This window comes from Brachionichthys hirsutus, chromosome 9 (genome assembly GCF_040956055.1).
Source record: "Brachionichthys hirsutus isolate HB-005 chromosome 9, CSIRO-AGI_Bhir_v1, whole genome shotgun sequence".
Lineage (NCBI taxonomy): Eukaryota > Metazoa > Chordata > Actinopteri > Lophiiformes > Brachionichthyidae > Brachionichthys > Brachionichthys hirsutus.
Window position 1 is genome coordinate 3,485,029 of NC_090905.1, and position 20,424 is coordinate 3,505,452.

At 43.5% G+C, this 20,424-nt stretch overlaps 1 protein-coding gene across 3 annotated transcripts; it reads left to right on the forward strand.

Moving 5' to 3' along the window:
• The first annotated feature begins 1,820 nt into the window (after nt 1-1,820).
• csnk1g2b (casein kinase 1, gamma 2b) lies at nt 1,821-18,403 on the forward strand. 3 transcript variants are annotated; one of them, XM_068743865.1, is made up of 11 exons: nt 1,821-2,081; nt 8,814-8,883; nt 12,316-12,464; nt 12,837-13,071; nt 13,495-13,580; nt 14,265-14,349; nt 14,430-14,578; nt 14,676-14,759; nt 15,864-15,965; nt 16,809-16,915; nt 17,051-18,403. In XM_068743865.1, exons 1-11 carry the CDS (start codon nt 1,854-1,856, stop codon nt 17,103-17,105), a joined length of 1,350 nt encoding a protein of 449 aa, XP_068599966.1. In that variant the 5' UTR covers nt 1,821-1,853; the 3' UTR covers nt 17,106-18,403. The 3 variants fall into 3 exon arrangements, with proteins under 3 accessions (XP_068599966.1, XP_068599967.1, XP_068599968.1); XM_068743866.1 differs by lacking the exon at nt 15,864-15,965; XM_068743867.1 differs by lacking the exon at nt 15,864-15,965 and having other exon boundaries at nt 14,433-14,578.
• Nucleotides 18,404-20,424: the final 2,021 nt, after the last annotated feature.

Here is a 20,424-nt window from a genome sequence, read left to right on the forward strand (position 1 = left end):
ATTTTTGTGGCTTTTGTATTCAAGTACTGTTAATAATGTATGAAATGACGTCGTGTTACCACGAGCTAACGCTAACTGCGTTGCTAGCAGCATCACAGCGTCCAAGACTTCACTTTGGGGAAAACATAATTCATTTTTTTTTCTTTTCATATTGTAAATGCGTCCTAAAAACCCGAAAAATAAGATTACTCACTATGTTTTAACAACTTTGCCCCCATAAGAACGAGCTAACATTAATGCACAGCTCAGAAATGACTAACAATAGGTTAAGATGGCAAAGAAGAGCGTATTTTTCCTTTAGATCCTTGTGTTCAAGGGGCTTTTCCATCAATCCTCGTGTCTGAACATCAACATTTAAAAAAAACTTTATTTTGTGTCACCGTGGCAAAATGCACTTAGTCATTTTACCCACCTTGCTCATATTTTTAAAGTCTTATGATCAGGTAGGCTCGCTGGATCACAAGGGAAACGTGACATTACAATGTTTGCCTGCATTCTTGCCTATTTAAAAAGACATTCTTGTTCTGCTCATGCACACCTCCAAATAGGTTGCGGTTCAGGCACAAATGGATTTTTATTCCAGATAGTGTCATGTCCCGATCAGTTTTTGGAACTAACATTTAAGAAAAATAACATAATAAAGCACAAAAAATATTATTTTGCGCACTCATCTATTAGTACTGTATTTAATCCTTTAATGTTCGTATTATTTGTGAGTTTTGTCGTACAGCTGGAATAGACTAGACAGGGTTCAAACCTCTTCAACAATATTCAGCCTCTCGGTGATGCGACTGTTATGAGGTGAGGCATTGCTGCGCTCATTGATCCGTGTAAGTGCCTTTCCATAGGAAAGAGTAGCGACCCATTGTTAGTGCCTTCATTACCTGCTCTCTTCAGCTCCTGCAATATCTTCTATCATGAATAAAAGGGAGTTATGAGAGCAGTTCTGGTTGGAGATTCTGCAGAGATTTTTAAGTTAAACTGCCCAAGAAAAGTGTAATTATATTTTTGGTAATGGAATATTATAGACTTGCATCATGACTGACCTTTGAGGTTTTCAATTGATTACTGATTGTCTCGCTCAGTGTGAATATATAGTGTTTGACCTACCTTTCCATTTTAAATGATGAATGGGATACCTAACTAGTAAAATTAGTGAGCATGTATTTTCTTAATGTTAAACCTTAATTCTGGTGTAAAGGTTTGTAAGAATTTGAGATGATTTGAGTTTCTTTGTGACGGGTAACGTGTTTTTGTCGTTAAATGCCAAAGAGATAATCGGCTAATTTCTTTCTTGCTTTTGCAGCTCTGCAGCTGACATCAAACCCATCCATTACATGGCTTCCTCATCTGTTGTTGCGCTGCAACATGGAGAGCGTCTACAGTGTCACTGAAGGCTGACCGGAAGAAATGAGGCACTTCAGGAGATGTTCCCAAGTGGCCTTGTGGATGCAGTAGCTGGGCTTCGGAGCGCTTTTTTATGACTAGTCTTGTGTGTGTGTCTGAGGACACATCTCAACACAATCTGCCTATTCTGCAGGCAGAGACATGCTACGCTGAGAGAGGAGCTGGAGAAACACACAAGAAAGGATACCCTCTGCTAAAAAAATAAACTCCACAAAAAGGGAACCATCCATCAGAAGAGCCGTCTCATCGACACAGGAGGGACATCGGCCTCGGGGTTGAATCTCCTCTGAACCACTGTCCATTTTAACAGGAACACCTTTCCTCTATACTGTGAGATTCCCCCCCCCCCCCCCCTCCCCAAAGCCTCCTCTTTTGTTGTTTATTGGAGTTTCTATGGTTTGCATGGCTGGAGAATAACCGTGGAGAAGCCAGGGTATCACAAGCTTATGGATTTTGACAAGAGAGGGGGCAAAGGAGAGACAGAGGAAGGTAAAAAGATGTCTAAGACGGCAGGCAGCAGGACTGGACATGGGGGACGAAGTTCTGGGACCAATTCTGGAGTTCTTATGGTTGGCCCAAATTTCCGTGTAGGCAAAAAAATTGGCTGCGGGAACTTCGGAGAGCTGCGGTTGGGGAAAAACCTGTATACTAACGAATATGTGGCCATCAAATTGGTAAGTTCATCTTCAAGTAAGAAACGTGAATTTATGAATGAACTTATGAAGCACACTGCGTTAATGGTGTATCTCCCATATTAGTCTACAGTCTATATGACAAATTCTCCTTACCTGATGCTTATTAGCAAGCATCAGGTAAGTAAACGTATGTTTATGTTGAATTTGTCTTTTTTTCTATCACAACTGCTTATTCTTCTTTTACTTTATTTTAATGACGGGACGACCTCAAGTCTCGGATCTTGTGTTTGTAATGTTTTTGTTTACTTGATGTGTTTCGTAACAAATAGTTCTGCTCGCTGTCTTCTGTGCCGAAATCTCTTTCTCGAATATTCAATGAAAGTAAACAATTCATTCTTTGCAAGAACAACATTTCCAAACCTCCTAATTAACCATCCCACGCTGTCCCTCGGTCAGTTCTTGTGGTAGCTCTCCCTCTAATAATCTCGCACTAGGGTTTATGAGCAATCAATAATTTACTGCCTCTGTGTTTCGTATCAGCATGAACATTTATTTTCAGAGTGGCTGGTTCCATTAAATTTAAACCGGCTCTGGAAAGCCTTATGAAATATCAAAGCTGCTTTGTTTACTCTAATTGCAGCCAGTTACCGTTTCCTCTGAGTATAATTTCTTGTATATATATTTCGCTGTCAGATACAGTTTTTGCCGACGAGGATGATGGAATGATGCATGTAGGTCGCCCAGGACTCGAGTGAAGGAGTCCGAATAGATGCGATGCATGCTAGGTATCATCTACACCACATATGTTATGATTATCTTGACATTTGTACATCCCAGCGAGGTCATTATTTCTGAACTCAAGGCTTTGCTAACCACACAGAAGGTTAGCAATTGGCTATAATTGCAGTTCTCTCCTCTGAAGCTTCAGTTGCACTCGCTGCCTCTCTCCCTTTCCTGTGAACCCTCCCATCTGTTTTGGTATTTTTATCCTCATGGTGTCCAGCTATATCTGGATCCGGCGTTAGGGCCGTGACACTCCTTTTGGATGTCGTGGCCCGCTGGAACCATTATTTGTCTGAATGAGAGGAAGGAAGCGTGCTAATGGTGTCAACAAAGCACGACAAGATCCAGCCAACAATCGGCCTGAGAATGAGCGCTCGGGTTTATGTAGAATCAAATTGACTACTTTCACGAGATTTATGTTTTCTGGTATTGATTAGTATTATACAGCGCTTCAGTCTACGAAATATGCAAATGTATTTACTGCTTGAGGGCTTAATACGCGAGATTGGCTGTGCTGTAGCAAAGTTCAGATCCATATTTGATAAATACGTCATCATTTCAGTTTGAACCAAGGTTATATAAAAGTATGAGCTCTTCCTCATGGACTAACACAGATAATAGTCCTGTTATTTCCAACCACCCGCTCGACAAGCGTAGTTCTTCCTCCATTCTTTGCCCGTCGCTGCAGCGGCGACTGCTTTCTTTGAGATGATTTCTGAACCAATCGTTTAGCATGTGATTGATGGACCAGGAAAGTAGCTAGACCGCTTCTTAAATGGCGTTGTGTAATCTGTTTCCTGGTGTTTCAGGCCTTCTGTATTTTAAGCCTTCGTTGAATTGTAATCAATAGTAGGTACCGGCCTCTGAAGGACGGCACACGGTGATTACTCGGCGTTGAGCTTGTGCCTTTCTGTCCCGAGTGTCTCGTGTATCAGCTTGCAGCGTTTGGCATTTGGGTCGTGCCTTGTCTGCACCTGGGACAAAGGTGAATGCCAGCGTCTCCCTGGTGCGCCACGCCACGCCACGCCACGCCACGCCACGCCACACCACGCCACGCGGCAGCAGGGATGTAAATGCGTGGCAGCATGGTGCACAAGGTTCTCTGTCAGTGAATCTGGAACTGCTGTAAATGTTGTTTCAAAAGAGCAACAGAGAAGGAGGAAACCTCTGCTTGCTGAAAGGTTGTCTTTGTTAGCTGGCCCCGTGGACGCACAGTGGTTCAGTCTTCGGTTCTCACACTCACAAATGCTTATGTGACGGAGGCAGGACGATGTAGCGGCTGCTGTAAGTACACTGCAGGCTTCGCTCCCGGGGGGGGGGGGGGGGGGGGTCCCAGTGTCTTAAAGCCACAGCAGCGTTTCAGATTGAAGTCAATAAACACATTTTAAATGGTGACATAACTCTCCGCTGAGAAAACGAGCATCTCGACTTCTTTCCCCTCTCAGGGCTTTGCACATTTTTGTGTCTTACTGTTTGTTTTTATTTTAACACGCTTTTTTACCTTGGTCTTTTAACCTCTTGTTTTGCTCTGTGACAATTTTTAGGTCTTGGTCTTGTCTGTTATTTTCACTGATGCCGACAAAAAGATGCAAAAGCATTGCCAGTTCCGGCGTGAATAAAAGCGGTAAAACGGCACAAGGACTTGTTCCCGTGTGATGTGCCGTCTGCGAGCCTGGTATTATCAGGAATAGCTAACCAGTGGTTGTAATATCTGCACAACATGACAACACTGCAGTAAGTGTATGTCATAGTCATGGGCTTATTGTATGACATGGCACGGGGTCAGGAAAGGCCACACGAACTAGAAGAACGGAGTTTCAGTAGGTTCCGTCAGGTTTCCTAGTTTTCCCACCGAGGTGCATATTTATGATTTTTCATCGCAAAAAATGACCTTTTGGGGCCTTTGTCAGGAGTGTGGTTGCAGCAGTTACCCCGTTCACAGCATACTACGGTATAAACATTGATGATTATCATATCGTTAACATTGCTCATCAAAGACGGGTACGAACGTGTGGATGCGTGAAGGAGGAAACTCATTCAGCTGGTTAAACCTGGTTTCAGGAACATCATCTGTCTCAGCACGCGCTCCATTTATGACTTTAATCCACGTCAAAGAAGATTCATAATTTGAGAGGAACTGAAACGGTCAAAACGCCGCTGTCCTCATTTCCCAGAGCAACGCCCGCCAGTCTGTTCAGTGAGCCCCAACTCAAACTAAATCCTATTTGGAATGGACATTTTTCCTGTTGCAGTGGCATTAGGGTCGAGCGTTGTACCACTTAACCTAGACGGATAGATCTGTCATTAAAAGCATCGGTTATGGTGTCTATGCTGCGCCCAGTCAGACTGGCCATTCAGGATGAGACAAACTGACTCGTAGCACGATTCGGGGACTCGCTGCTGTGCTGTGAACCGGCCCTTCTCACCTCTCTGGCCAGCTTGATGGTGACGCCTGTGACTCAGTTTGTGAGTCAGCGCTGGCTGGTCATAGGACCGTACGGCATGTCAGTCCTTCAGACAGCCAATGCGGTGCTTCGTCTTTTCAACTGACACGTCATTGGTCTGAGCCAAGAGGACCGCCTCGTCATCAATCTGTTGGAGGAACGGCCATGTCTGTGTGATATAAGGCTTTAAGTTTCCTGCTGAAGTGACAGCTGCGCTGCTAAATGTTTCCTCTGTTCCACTCGCCGTCTGCCGCTCGCTGCTCTTTCACACGCAACAGCACTCGCACTATGCTCGCGGCTTTCGTATTCGCCGTTTCATTTGTTCTGGATATGCAGCTGTTGTTGGTAAATCCCTATCACAATGCTGAATCAGTTCCTGAGACGCTCTTAATTTATATTCGGCTATGAAAACCAAAAAAAAACGCTTGTGTAAGCACATAGCATTGTTTGTATGGAAACCATGCACTGCGTTATACGTGGTTGCAAATTGCATCTAACCCTAACCCTGTCATGCTTTAGTTTGAGGCCTCATTATGATCACATTTGCCTTGTTGCAATTTCTGATAACACAAATTCTGCCTCGTCTGTCTCAAAAAACATTTTTTTGTCACAGAACCGAAAACGAGGGCTTTTTTTTTTTTTCTATTGGAAAAAGGCCTTTCCAGCTTTCTGAGTCGATACCTAATTCATTTGTAAAAGGCGTCAGAATACACAGGAAGTATTCACCGTTCACACAGCGCACCTCTTCCAGCCATATTGTCATTATTTTCCAGGCTGTCAAAATAATGCCCTGCAGCATTTGTTGATCAGAGGAACTCTGAAAAGGGAAACGAAGTCGCTTGTGAATGTGCCAGATACATACACTTCATGTTGACAAAGGGTGTATATATATATATATATATATACACCTATTGTATGTATATATATATATGAAGTGATCCAGAATGTTTATCATGACCTAGATCCACCTCAGATATTTGGGACCGAAATTCACCCCTACTTAAAATATCAAAATCCTTTTGCGACGTCATGGGAATAAAGAGATGGGGGGGGGGGGGGGGGGGGGGGACGACGACGACTAAGGGTAATTCCCTCCTTTGTCAAAAAGAGTTCTTTATGAACGGCACTTTGAGGGTAACCGCTAAGCTGACCTTGAAGATTTAAGAAACCTTTTCGAAACTGATCAGCTGGTCTGAATTACACCAGTAAATTTCAAGTGATTACGCGAGTCCAGGTCAAGGTGAACCGTTTAACCAGCACCGGCACCAAAAAGTACCACAGAACATACTATCGATGTCTGATTGTGACTATCATGCTGGGGTTTGGGAGGCAGCTGATGGCTCCATCTTGGGCGTGTTACATTTGAAACTGAAATAGGATAAGTGCTGGACACCGGCCAGTTGTTCCTGAGCATCATCTTCCACTGATAGAAAGACTTCTGGAATGGGTAAAAAAACACGCACCGCACAGCGGTCGTGTGTTTTGACCACGCGCTCAGTGGTTATCTAGAGATGGACTATGCAGAGGGAGTGGCGTTGTCTGCAGCCGAGGCGAGTCACGCCGCTTGTTGAATATTGTTAAATGGTTTACTTGGATGTCAAGCGAAGGTCAGGGTCTATTCTTGGCTTATCCATAACGTTGGGCCTGTTTGCCTGGACGTGGCACTCGCGTAGGAATGCACACGCACCTGTCGAATGTCACAATAGCTCTGCAGACTATAAACAGCACAGGTATTTACGTATTTGTTGCATTACGTCCCCTCAGCTGTCCATATTGCTCAGCACAGTTTTGATATCTGAGATTTATGGGGTCAGAGGCCGGCCTCTGTTTGGGTCTGATCACGCCGTGGTGTCGGCGTCTGAGTTGAAATAGTAGTTTGAGAATATTACCCTCAAACTATTAGACCAATACTGCAGCACTATTGTTTGATTTGTTTATTTAGCTTTTAACCGCATGTTTAATGTGATTTCCTGTCACTTCTTTAATATTCTAATTCTCTCATTAGTAGTTTTATTGATTCTTCTTCATTGGGGGGGGGTCATTAATCCATCCGAAGCCGAGGTGGATTCTGATCCAGCTATGTTGAGGTAGAGCTCAGATTTAGCCCGACATGACATCATATGCTGCGTTGGTTTAATCCCAGGAAAAGAACTGCGTGTTGCTGCTGGTTTACTCCACCCATGTGAGCGTTGGAGCTTCTGCATGCAGGTTGAAATACAGACACCACCACCTTGGGCGCACTGAGGTATTTGTACTAGCTTCAGGTGTTTACTGTGAGAGGAATCCTTGAAAGGCCATATAAAGATTTCATGTCACACTTCTGTAGCTGCAGTTCTTCCGCAGCAGTATTTGTTGGTAGCGCTAATATAGACAAATGCACTGTATATGTTGGTCAGTTCTTTTATTAACGCCTCTTTTAAAGCAGTTTGATTGACTCTTGAAGCTAAAACCACAGAACGCATCCCACTGGCCTGAGAGCGGCCATCACAGAAAGACAGAAAGTCCTTTATTATGTAGAACACAGCTCTTGCATTGTGTGCACTCCTACGTGCTCGCCGGGCACCAGGAGCGGGCCTAACAGAGTGAATGTGGGAGCATAACAGCCTTCAGCTCTCAGTTCATATCATTTAAAATAGAAGTGCCTTAGCATTGCATGCACACGGGACTCTTTGGTTTAAATCTCACTTCAAGCCTCTCTTGTTTGCATTTAGTTCTAAGTTTATATCTTCTCACTCGGTAGCTGTTGTACCTGAATACACATTAACACGGGGCATCTATATTTCAGCGACTCGCTGTAAATGTTGTGTTTTGACTGTTTCATATGGGGCAAAGTTTATTTTGTCAAGTTTGCAAGCAGATTCTTCACAACCTGTGAATCCATGACAAACCGGCATCGATGGGGCTGCTCGCCGTCGTCGTGGTCGGGCGTTGTCGCAGGCTGTGCTGTGTTTATTGAAGGCTCAGAAATGGAATGACGATTGGGTGTGTGTTTGTTGTATCCTCTTCATGTTTGTCCATAATGCCCTTGTCATCGTGGGAGTGGGGTTAATCAGATTACCGGTACATTTTAGGTGGTGAAGCTGCGGCTGGCGGCAACAACGAACAATAAATCCCAGGGGATTGATTATCGGCCATCTTGTCACATAATCTGTTCTTTATCGTCTCACATCCTACAAGTCTGACACCAGATGAATTTCCCGTTCGACTAGGTGTTAAAATCACAATATAAAACTGCTGCCATTGTGCGTATGAAGTTGTCGCTCACAAACTGCTTTTGATACAGCTCTTGGCGCCTTTGTGTAGAGTAGTTGTGATTTCCCTTTGTTGTGTGAAAGTAATGCCGTCATAGATGTTTGAAATGACTTGTAAGCTTTTCTTAATTTTTGTTTTTAGAAATGTTATATTTTTGCTTGTATTTTTCTCCTTTTGCAAGTAGTGTAAAATGAGCTGAATGACCGACGTGTCATTATTGATAAAGGATAATGACTTTATGAGTTGTGGTCTCTATAATATTTTGATTCTGTTCCCCTGTCTTCTCTTTCAGGAACCTATAAAGTCCAGGGCGCCACAGCTCCATTTGGAGTATAGATTTTACAAACAGTTGGGAAATTCAGGTAAGAGGAGACGCAGTTTGTTTACGTGGTAGTCATGATGAACAAGTTAAAAGCCCGGGAGGTTGTTTTTTTTTTTTTTAAACTAGAACAGTCTTGTGAGGAAGAAAACTGAGCCTTGATATTTAGAAACTGACACAAAGAACCTGGTTTATATGAGGGATCCGTTAATTAGATAATTGGATTCCCCTTATAAATCTACATCTTAAAAATGTCATGCATCCCTTACGTGTAATTTGTGTAATTTACACAGGATTATATACTGTGCTGTAGTTCTTACATAATTTGAAACTCTAAGGTTTAGTTGTTGTGGAGCCCGTCCGGCCTGCCCTTCACGATGTGTTAGAACCCTCATCTGGAGAAAAGCTTCCATTCAGCGTGACACTTTTCAGATTCTGCATTTTTCCGTTTCCACGGTGCAAAAAGTGGCAGAGAAGAGGAGAGGATGCATTTTCAAAAGTATCTGCCTTAGTGTCGACACCAGGGAAGTAGAAACGGGAGCAGAAGTACAGCTTGCATTCTACTCGAGGCTAAACTTCGCGTTTCTTTATCTTCCCACATCTGTGAAAACCGGTAGATGCTATGTAAGCCTGCCTCCTCTTTTCTAATCCCACATCTACAGTACCAAATGTTTCCTCCCCTGCAGCACTGCCCAGAACATGTTAATGTGCTTTGATGCATAGCTGTGACTCTGGGGCAGCAGCTCTTTCATCTGGTTTGGGCTGGTTACAGAGGATGAGAGAGGAGGCAGACTCAGACGGATCCTTGGGAGGGACCGGGACTTCATTCGTGTCACACCACGGCCCAGCCGGCGTGCTTTTTTTTCTTCTTCTCTCATTTGTTTCTTTTATCTTTGTGTTCTGTTCTTAGTTCGGAAAACGAATGCAACCGTGTCATCACTTTATTTCCTGCTTATGAAAACTTATAAGAGCAAAAAAGAACAGTCGAGTTCACTCCTGCTGCTTTCAGCGCTATAGCTAGCCACGCCGGCATGTCCCGGCTATTCCTTTTTTTGGGACCATAGACAGGTCAACAGGTCAACAAGTCCCGATTAACATTATATCACTTCACTTTGTCCATTGAAGAAATTCTTTATCTGTTGAAAGGGGAGAAAAAATAGAGGAGTGTGGGTGACATGGGCTTTTGGCTACGTAGTGCACGACATGGCGGGTCGTGGGACGTGGAGGAGGCTGGCTGGCTGGCTGGCTGGCTGGCTGGCTGCTCAGAGTATCAACGACTGATTATGTAGAGCCTGTGGTCGGCGCTAACCAGCCATGAGCAGCTACTGTCATTCTAGCACTTTGACAAGCGGCTTCATCCTCGTGTCGCACTGATCCTCCCGTCCGACGAGTGTGCGTCGAGCTCTAATTTTGCAACACGTGCCAGTTTCCTGGCTCCTTGTGCCGGAGCAAAAAGCCCACAACTGCTGATAAGGAGGTGGGACCTTCGGGCAGTCCTTGGCTATTTATAGAGTCGGGCCATTATGGTGTGTTTACTTGGATTGCTTCCCTCGTCACATTATCCTCCACCTCCCTGGTTGGTTGTGTGCTGCTTGCTTAAAGGCCTGTTTTATGTTCGTCCTCATTTTATTCATCTTTCTGTCTGATCTGTTTGCGATTCCCACATATTTCCTACACATTTTTCTACAGTTGAACACTGCTCTGAATAAAGCATGTACTTCTCAAGTATTAATCAGCTTCCTCTTTCAAAGCAAACCAGCGTTACAACATATTTGGTGACATATTTGTTTTTGTTCCCCCTTTTTGTTCTTACACGGAAAGAGTAGTCCTGTGGAAGGTACTAATATGTTGGATTCCTATTGGCTGAGAATGCTGGTGTGGTCGTGCTATTCTTTACATCAAAAAAACTATTAAAAAAAAAATCCCAAGTGTGTTTTATCAAAGTTATTGTGTGAAAATGTAAGGATTGATTAGCAATGTTGTAAAATGGTCTTTTATTGTTTCGGCACGTTGCTATCAGACGTACTTTGAATAACAATCAGGTAAAACTGGAGCTACTATATGACCACATAAAGAGCTGCTGTCTCTTTGTGAAGGTGCGGTATGACAGGGAACCAATTGACTATCTGGCACGGGAGGAGTCAATTGGTTCTACTTATGTCGTCAGCTTGGCTAAATGGGCACGGGAACCTGCTGCTCATTCGCAACCCCAGTGACTGGAGTGTGTCCCAGCGCGGAGCGATCGGTGCTTAACGCTCAGGAGGAGCTTATCTGTCCGCTGTTAATGCTCTCCTGCCCTCAGCAGATCCCAGCTGTTGGGAATCCTGCCTCCCGGCCCTTAACAGAAGACTTTGCCTTGCAGTTGTTTAGTAGCAGCGATTCTACTGCTACTAAAATGTAAACCATTTTTACGGTTGGTCCTGATCTACAATAAGAAAAAAAAAAAAGGCTATTAATAAGACAAAACACCGGACATTCTCTGAAATAGATTTTCATCGTTATATATTATTGTAAAGCCTTTTTTTTAATTTTTTTTTTATCATGGCTTGGTTTTCCTGTCTGTTAATATGGCTGGGTAATATTTCATTTGTCAACACACATCTCAGCGTCTGCATTATGTGGTTGCTTGTAAGGAAGCAGATGAGCTCATCTGTAAATGTAAGGCATCATGCCACCACCTCCGGTTGCCTTACAGGAGGAGCACTTGGTCCATCTGAAATACTTTAGCTTTACTTTAAGTTGTCTGCAACGACAGGGAATGAATGAATGAGGGAACGTTTTTGACAGAGACAATAAATAATAGCTTGAATTCATTTTACTGCAGCACGTGGAATTATCTTAACCTTATGTTCCATTATTATTGTGGAGCTCTGTGGCTTCGTGACAGGATGTTATGCTATGTGCAACCTGTGTTGTGGCGCCAGGCTTCGTCTCTACATACCTCAACACTGCTCATGTTTCATTGTGAGAACAGCACTGAACTGGAGTAACTCCTGTTGCCACTCCTGTCATCGTGTGCCTTGATCCTTAATATTCAGTCCCTGTCCTGCTCTCTGTGGTTGTCTCCTGTGTTTTAGTCATCTATAATTCACCGTTGTGAACGCCATGAAAGCACCCTTCCCTTCTCGCATGCGACGGCTCGTCTGCAGATACAATAAGTTTGATTGTCGTAAATTGTGAATCGAACACTCCATAGTTCCTTTGCAATTATTAAAATCCACCCAAACACGCCGTGCTGAAACATTATTTCCTCCTGTCGGCTTGATTTATCCTCATTCTTCAGACTAAGCCACACCCGTTTCTGACCTGCTGATGGAGGCCATCTCGGGTGTGGTTTTACCTTCCTATCGTAAAGATTCCCCCGCCGCCCTTGGAGTAAAAGCACCACTTGAAGAGAAACGTTAATTCTGCGTGAAGACTACAAACGTCTTGTGGCGATGTCTGACAAAAACTCGATGCGTTTGTGTGATTGCAGAGGGAATCCCTCAGGTGTACTACTTTGGTCCTTGTGGGAAATACAACGCCATGGTGCTGGAGCTGCTCGGGCCCAGTCTAGAGGACCTGTTTGACCTCTGTGACCGCACCTTCTCGCTCAAGACCGTCCTCATGATAGCCATACAGCTGGTAAGGCTTGGAAGAGTATTTAGACTTTGACTTTGGTCATTTAAAAGTACAAAATATACATATTTTTATATACCGTAATGGAAGGAAATCCCAGGTGCTTGTCTACAAGGTGGAATAGTCGGGACTGTGAATTATTTGTATGGATTAAACAGTGCATGTGCGTCCCACAGCTGGTTACAGTCTTGCACTTTAGTCTGAACTACCTTGAATACTTAAATACTTACTGAATACTAGCTATGACTAGCTTTCAGCATTTAATGGACTGTGTAATCTTCACTCTTGACATCAAACTGCATTCTGATGTTGCCCCAAATCATTTATTTGCTCCCAACATTTGAATTTTTGATCGCGAGCCATTTATTGCTCTTCCAGATTACACGGATGGAGTACGTCCACACCAAGAGTCTGATATACAGAGACGTGAAGCCAGAGAACTTCCTGGTTGGGCGGCCGGGAAGCAAGAGGCAGCACACCATCCACATTATTGACTTTGGTCTGGCCAAAGAGTACATAGACCCCGAGACCAAAAAACACATCCCTTACCGGGAGCACAAGAGTCTGACTGGGACGGCACGCTACATGAGCATCAACACACATTTGGGAAAAGGTAAGAAAATATCAGGAACACAGTTATCCATTTATCTGAGACTTGCTCTGTGTTTACTTTTGGTACATATACACAGCTACATAAACAAAAACCTTTTAAAGCCGATTTTACACGTCGTTATTTATTTGACCGTTGGGCTTGAGTGAACCTTCGGTGTCTCTGGAGATCTTCTGTGTCACTTTGGGCCGGTTCATTTTCAGTCGTCTTTGAAACTGCACGTTTTAAATCTGACCAATCGCCTCATTCATTACCCGAGTTCTATCCCTCTGCTCTTTGCTCATCACTGTATGAAGTTTTTATGCTGCATATGTTTAATTGCAACTCCTGTGCTATTGAGCCGATGTGCTGCCTTATATTTCCTAAGCCCCAGTTGTCTGCTAACTTTGTAGCTTTGTAATTCCCATCCCGTTCTTTCTATTGCAGAGCAAAGCCGAAGGGACGATTTGGAGGCGCTGGGTCATATGTTCATGTATTTCCTCCGAGGAAGCCTCCCGTGGCAGGGCCTAAAGGTACTGTTGCATATTGGTTAAAGTCATCCAACACTGCTAATACACACTAAACCTGCGTATTTGACAGGACCGTAATCATGGCCGACTTCTCTTTTTTTGATTATGCAACCTGCCGTCGGTCTCTGCGAGCGTCACGACGCATCACTCGTGTTTTTATTTTCAGGACAGAATTCAACAAAGGTGCTCTTAGTCAAATGTCGTCGCTCCCTTACATTTGCATACGTGTTGCTACACAGAGTCACACACACACACACACACACACACACATTTTGCATTTGAACAGTTCCTGAGACGGAGCTTGAAGCACGAATGGGAACGCTTGCGTGGTCGGCGGGTGTCGCTGCGCGGCGTGGCTGGGCTTCCTGCAAGCGTCCGTATCAGAGGCGTACGTCGGATACATGAGGAGACGAGACGCCTCTTCTGAACATTTGCTGTGTGGGAGGAAGCGCATGGCAGATGAATGCGGGGGATGTCGGGTTGCTCAGGCCAAGACAAGCTCTCGCAAACGCACAACATGACAGCAAAACACGACGGAGTATAGTGACCGGTTTTACAACTCGCGTCTCAACGCAGTTTAATATTTATATTAAGATGAGATATTTGTCTGGTGTCGTGAATCCTGATGGGTATTCGATAGCTTTTGGTGAAACCTCCTTGTCCATGCTTGTGCTCTTTCTCTTCTAGGCGGACACTTTGAAGGAGAGGTATCAGAAAATTGGGGACACCAAACGGGCGACACCCATTGAAGTCCTTTGCGAAAGCTTCCCTGGTCGGTCGAAGCGAGAAATGTCCTTTTATCTTCTACTTCTCTTTTTGATTCGTGAGTTAACGATATTCCTCTCGCTGCAGAAGAAATGGCCACCTACCTGCGCTATGTGAGGAGGCTGGACTTCTTCGAGAAGCCCGATTACGATTACTTGAGGAAGCTCTTCACCGATCTGTTTGATAGAAACGGCTACGTCTTTGACTACGAGTACGACTGGGTCGGAAAATCACTCGTGAGTTCCTTTTGCTGAGCCCCCCCCCCCTTTACTTTGACCATTGAGTTTCAGTATTTTTGTTTGACGGCGGTTGCGTCTTTTGTGTCCCTCGCAGCCTACGCCAATAGGCCCCATCCCCAGCGATGCACCCCTACAGCCCAGCAGCAGAGACAAAGCACAACAGCAGACCAAAAACCAGGTGAGGCCATCAGCGTGAAACACGTCGACGTTCACCTGCCAAGGCGGTGCCCATCTGCATCCAACGTCCTGCAGGAGGAAGCGGCCCGTTCCGTTCCGTGTCTCTCCCATCGCCGTCCTCGCATACGCTCTGACTACAGGGCAGCGGCGTCACCTTTCCTCAGTCTCTGTGAAACAATAAGACTTTAACTCGATACTAAACGCGCGCAGTGGTTAGTCACGCCCGCCTCCTCCAGCCGTGAAACAAAGCACTTCGATGTATTCTTCACGCCTTACCAGTCTAAGCTTTGGTCATTGCACGCATGAGTTGAAAATGCTAATTGCATTGTTCACACCAGTAATGACGAGCCTTATTAGTCGTGTGTGATAGAATGTGGACTTTAGTTTGATGTTTTCCGGCATGCTGACCGAGCCTTGCTTTCTTGGCGTGATTCGGTATAGGGAGAATGATTCAAGTGTTTTTGGTTTAGTTGAAAGCCCCTCCTAAATCCAGGGTGCTGATCATCAGTGTTTCTCCTAAATCCATGCAGGGAGGCCGTTAGACTTTGTGACTGACTTATTGCAGTGAACTCCCAGCCCCCTTTTATTGCTCCACATTTAAAACGATTGGCTCAATATCATCTTGCCACCCTGTTGAAGCTTGCCAAACGCCACCTCCAGTACGATGTATAATAATAATAATAATAATAATGATGGTGAAAATAGTCGGCTACAATAAAACAAAACATCTGCAGTCCCAGGTTGTATGAATAAATGTACTCGATTTGGTGTCGTGTTGAATATGCATTGTTAGCTGAGGTGATCAAGGCTGGGGTTTTCTTTTTTTTTACTCTTGCATGACGTTTATTAGCCTGGTGATCTCTGCTTTGCATAAATTTTTGCTTCCCTCTACTCCTTTATTAACATAGTTGCTCTTAACAAGCCTGCTTCTGCTTGGGGAGATGTCTTCTATAATTTTTTTGTTTTGTTTTTGTTGTTGTTTTTTTCCATTCACCCCCCCCCCCCCTCTACCCTCCACATCCCACACACCCCTCACCCCACAACCCTTCCTCCCCCCCATCCTCACAAATTCATGGCCTCAACCTTTTTGCTCTTTTGCGTCAAGTCACCTGAGCCCAAAGGAAGTGAGTCTCAGCCCACTCCAGTGACCAATAAGGAGACTCTGGGGTCGCACCTCACAGCTGAGCGGCTGGGGGGCTCTGTTCAGGTACTGCTGCTGCTGCTGAAGGCTAATGCATGAAGCTACATAGCTATGGATGTGTCTGACCCTCTCTCACGCTGTCCCCTCACTGCATGTCAAGAGTTCTGTCTCGACACTCTGCGTATGTCTGCATCTGACTGTTTGAACCCCCGTGCATCTTTTGCTTTTCCTTGTTCCGTTTGTTCTCGCTGCTTCATTTGCCTCATTTTCTGTAAGGAGCCCAACAGCAGCTTTCACGCAAACCATATTAAAAAAGAAAAATATAAAATTCTGAGGAAAAACAAAGAAGATGGAAACAACATTATTTGTTTTGTAAAAAATACAATTGCAATTGAAACTGAGAATAGAATATTAGCACATTCATAGTGTCTTAAGAAAGAAGAGGCTTGCATAATAAATGTGGCAATCATGTGCCACCCAGTGTTGGCTAATAGAACTGCAGCTTTTAAATGCTAGGTTGATATTTCCCTGCCCTGTCTTAAAAAAATAAAATAAAAGTGTCACGCCAGCTTTTTTTAAACTATCATCATTTCTGCCTCATTGTGCTTCCAGAGATAAATCTTTGGACAAATCAAATGAATAAATGGGATGGCTGATCTCAGAAGATTGTCAGTCTATATTGGTATCTCCCTTTTGTTTTCAGACGGGCAGGAAAATATGTTAACCTCGCCTTCAAGAAGCATTCCTGGCATTACATGTTGAACTGCTGTCCTTGCCTGAGGCGGTAGACAATTTGACAGAATCACTGTTGCATATATTTGGATGTGAAACCTAATTTATTTCATGCAAGTCAGTTGTTGTGAATATGTGTGTGTGTGAGCAGTCTCGGGTCCTTTCGTACTTCTGCAGGTGATGAGCTCCACAAATGGCGAGCTGAACACTGATGACCCCACAGCCGGACACTCCAACGCTCCCATTACCGCTCCCACCGAGGTCGAAGTGGCCGATGAAACCAAGTATGAGACAAAACTGTCAGAATGTGTAGCATTCATTCATTTAACAATGAAGAATCCGATCACAGATGTACTATTTAAGCAGCTAATGTCTGAGTTGTTGTTTGTACCTGAATGCGCTCCTCTCTTTTCCTGCAGGTGCTGTTGTTTCTTCAAAAGGAGAAAGAGGAAAGCCCTTCAGAGGCACAAGTGAAACAAGAACATGGAGAGAACTTGAAACATTGTGGTCACTGTCGATTTTTAAATGGAAGCAAATCCACAGACCCCCCCCCCCCCCCTTGGTCCTGTATCTCTTTCCAGCTTCCTCCTCACCTCTTCATCCCCACCTTCCACTGTCACGCTGTACCTCGCGCTCTCGCTCTCAGTGCTCCCCGGCTACTGGCGAGCTGAAGGAACGTTGCAGTCCTACTGACTCTACAACAGACTCTTGATTCCTTTAGCAATGAAAAGTAAACGTTGCCCACATTACAACAGGGGGCTTGAGAAAAAGTGTAAAAACACAAAACAAAAAAAAGCTGTAACAATGAAACTCGAATACTGTGGCGTGAATATGAAAAAAAAAAAAAAAAGACTGTTTGAAACAGTTGATGTATTTAGATTCTATGAAGATCAGCTGTTGATCCGGGGGAACCGTTCGAGTGGGGAAAAAACAACTTCTCTAGGAAAGTATTTTTTTTCTTTGTTCCTTTGGTGTGTGTTTTTGGGATCAAAGTAAAGAGGAAGAGGGGAACTATGCTGATGTTAAATCCGAGAGGCACAGGATGCATTTCATCTATAAAACTGAATTTGGAGGATTTTAATGTTTTCTTTTCTTTCTTTTTTGTTGTAATTGAATCCTCGGTTTTTGAAGTCAAATCCTTGCATTGAAAAGTTATTTTTATGTTGTAGTACTCTGGAGTTCAATTCTTTTCCTCACTGGTTTTCTTTTTGTCTATCAACGCGGACTTTGTAGCGCAGTCACTGGCCTCAGGTACTGTGGAAGATTGAGAGAAACGGATATTAAACTCTCCTTTGATTATTGCACTTTTGAGGGGGGGAGGAAACCGAGTACAGTGGGGAAAACTAGGTTTGAAATTAACAAATAAGAAAACAACTTAATAAAGACTGATGTAGGAAGAGTACTTCACAATGCTTATATTTCAGTCATGGCCCAAAATGTTGTCTTGACGGGGGGGGGTCAATTTTTATTTCATACATCTAAATAATTTACCAGGAAGTCTTAGTTTGTGCCTTTCTAAGTAAAATGTTTAAAGCTTAAAGGCGAGTGTCCCACTATGACATTTCATCTAATCCGTCCCAAACGAGCTCTGGATTAGTGTGTGTGTGTGTGTGTGTGTGAGCGACGTGAATGTGCACGCTGGGTCCAGATCAAAAGGACAACGACCTAGTTCTGCACCATTGTTTGATTTTGTCTGGAGGTCACAGATGCAGCTCACGGAAGTTTACTTGTTTACGTGGCGCCTCATGATGAATTATTGGACGCTTTGAAGGTGCACCGCGTTAGATAATATATTCCTTATATTTTTTAACGTTTCTTGCTGCTGCTAACATCTCTACTGTCATATTGGGGTGCAACTAATAATCATTAGGACGATAAAGTCGTGATCATTACCCAGAATCATTTTTTTTTAATTACTGCTTTTATGAGCCACTTTAAGTTCCCTTCATTTGACTGATAAGCTTTATCGACCGATCTTCGCAGCTCAGTTTGTAACACGGCCTTCATTCATCATTCACGGTTCATTTATCTTTACATTCTAGATTCCACAAGACTGGTTGTAATGAGCGATGACCGTAAACCACGACACTGGGGAGTCGAGGTTGTTGGATAAAATCCATCCGGGATCATTTTCTGCGCTAAATATCAGAAGTAATTTTAATAACTTGATTATGTTAACTTTGTAATAAAAACAAAGAGGTCAAACAAAAGCTCCTCACACCGGGAATCGGTGTGTTCCTCATCGCCATCGGTTACGGCAGTAATCCTCCTCCTCATGGACCGTCACAACCAGTGGATCCAGAGGATTTTCTACCGAGTCTGTGGAAGATGTTCTCGCGAGATTCATCGCTGACTGGTCCGGAACTGCTCCCAGACGTGTTGATCCAGCTGTGCCATTCTTGCTGATGTCGTTTCCCTTCTATAGTTATGGGTTTGAGTTAATTTGGGGAAAAGTTGGATAATGAATTGTGGGCTGTTTCTGTAAATAAGAAAATGAGTGTCTTTGGCAGTCCTATTCACTTCCGCATTGAGTCTTTGAAAATATGTAGTTATTCCCTGTCCTGTTAACTCGAAGCTTTACACATATGAGCTATAATTTATTACACTAAACCTAAATTATAACCCTAACCACGTTGCATGTCGAGAGAAAATGTATCTTTTATTAGAGTATTTATCAGTTTATGTTAGCGCTAGTTCAAGGGTTTGTTTATTTATTTATTTATTCATTCATTTATTCATTCAACACATAAACAAAGTCTCTGACAGAAAAACCTGGTCAACAATTTTCTGTGAATCATTTTCTGAAGGCAAATATCGGGTCAGATTGACCCAGGAATAAAATGTGTTTAATATTTGAGGGTAATGGATGGGATCAACTTTTACAGACAGAAACAAACAATGAATTGATTCAACTTGGATGTAGACCCCAAACTTTTATATTATATATAAATAATATATACCGGTAACTGCATTATTAACCCCATAAGTGTTTATTTGTTGCCGGAAATGACTGCGCTTCAAGACCTATATTATCCTGCGGAAGATTACGATAGCGATGATTTGAGATTAATTTCTTTCTTTCTTTTTTGACTTTATTTATTTGTTAATAAAATAATTTAACTTACTGAAATTAAAACGTGACTTTCTGACAGTTAGCCGTCCGGTTCAGCTTGTTTTAAAACGCAGCCAGGCCGACCTCTGGCGGTCGAAGCCCGGCGGTGTGACGGTGTTGTGCGGTCAGCCTCATCACCGCGGACGGGACGAAGCACTTGTTCGGACGCTGCTCTCCGAGAGGGACTCGCTGTTCCAGGCCAGCCTCGAATAGCTATTTTCTGAGTTATTAGAGCTTTATTTTAGTATTATCAGTATAAATATTGTCATTTTCTGTCGGACAGATTCTATTTACTTCTCAACTGTTCCAAACTTTCAGAGGAAAGGGACAGGAAACTGCAGCGCCAAAGTTTGTAACATTGTTCGCCTTCAACGACCCTCAGGTAAGACGTGACGTCGGTTTCAGGTGAATTTAATAGTGTTATAAATGACTAAACGGGCATGAATGTGTTTTATTTAGCTGTTTAAAAAAATAAGAACAAGTATGTGAGTGATTTGAGCGGTACCGTTACATCTGTAGTTACAGGTGGGACCCCCCCCCCCCTCACTTATGCTAGCTAGCTAACAATAAACTAATGTTAAAACTCGCTATTCATAAAGGAATCGTCTTAAAACGATTTAACTATGAGAAACAGGAGCAGAACGAATTAAAACGTGTGTTTTAACAATAATAGTGTTTATT

Excerpts from the sequence above, each read along its gene's own strand:
- csnk1g2b (XM_068743865.1), top strand. The coding sequence starts at position 1,854 with ATGGATTTTGACAAGAGAGGGGGCAAAGGAGAGACAGAGGAAGGTAAA. Across the intron at positions 2,082-8,813 it reads AATATGTGGCCATCAAATTG|GAACCTATAAAGTCCAGGGC; the intron begins GTAAGTTCATCT and ends CTTCTCTTTCAG. Across the intron at positions 14,350-14,429 it reads CCTTTGCGAAAGCTTCCCTG|AAGAAATGGCCACCTACCTG; the intron begins GTCGGTCGAAGC and ends CTCTCGCTGCAG.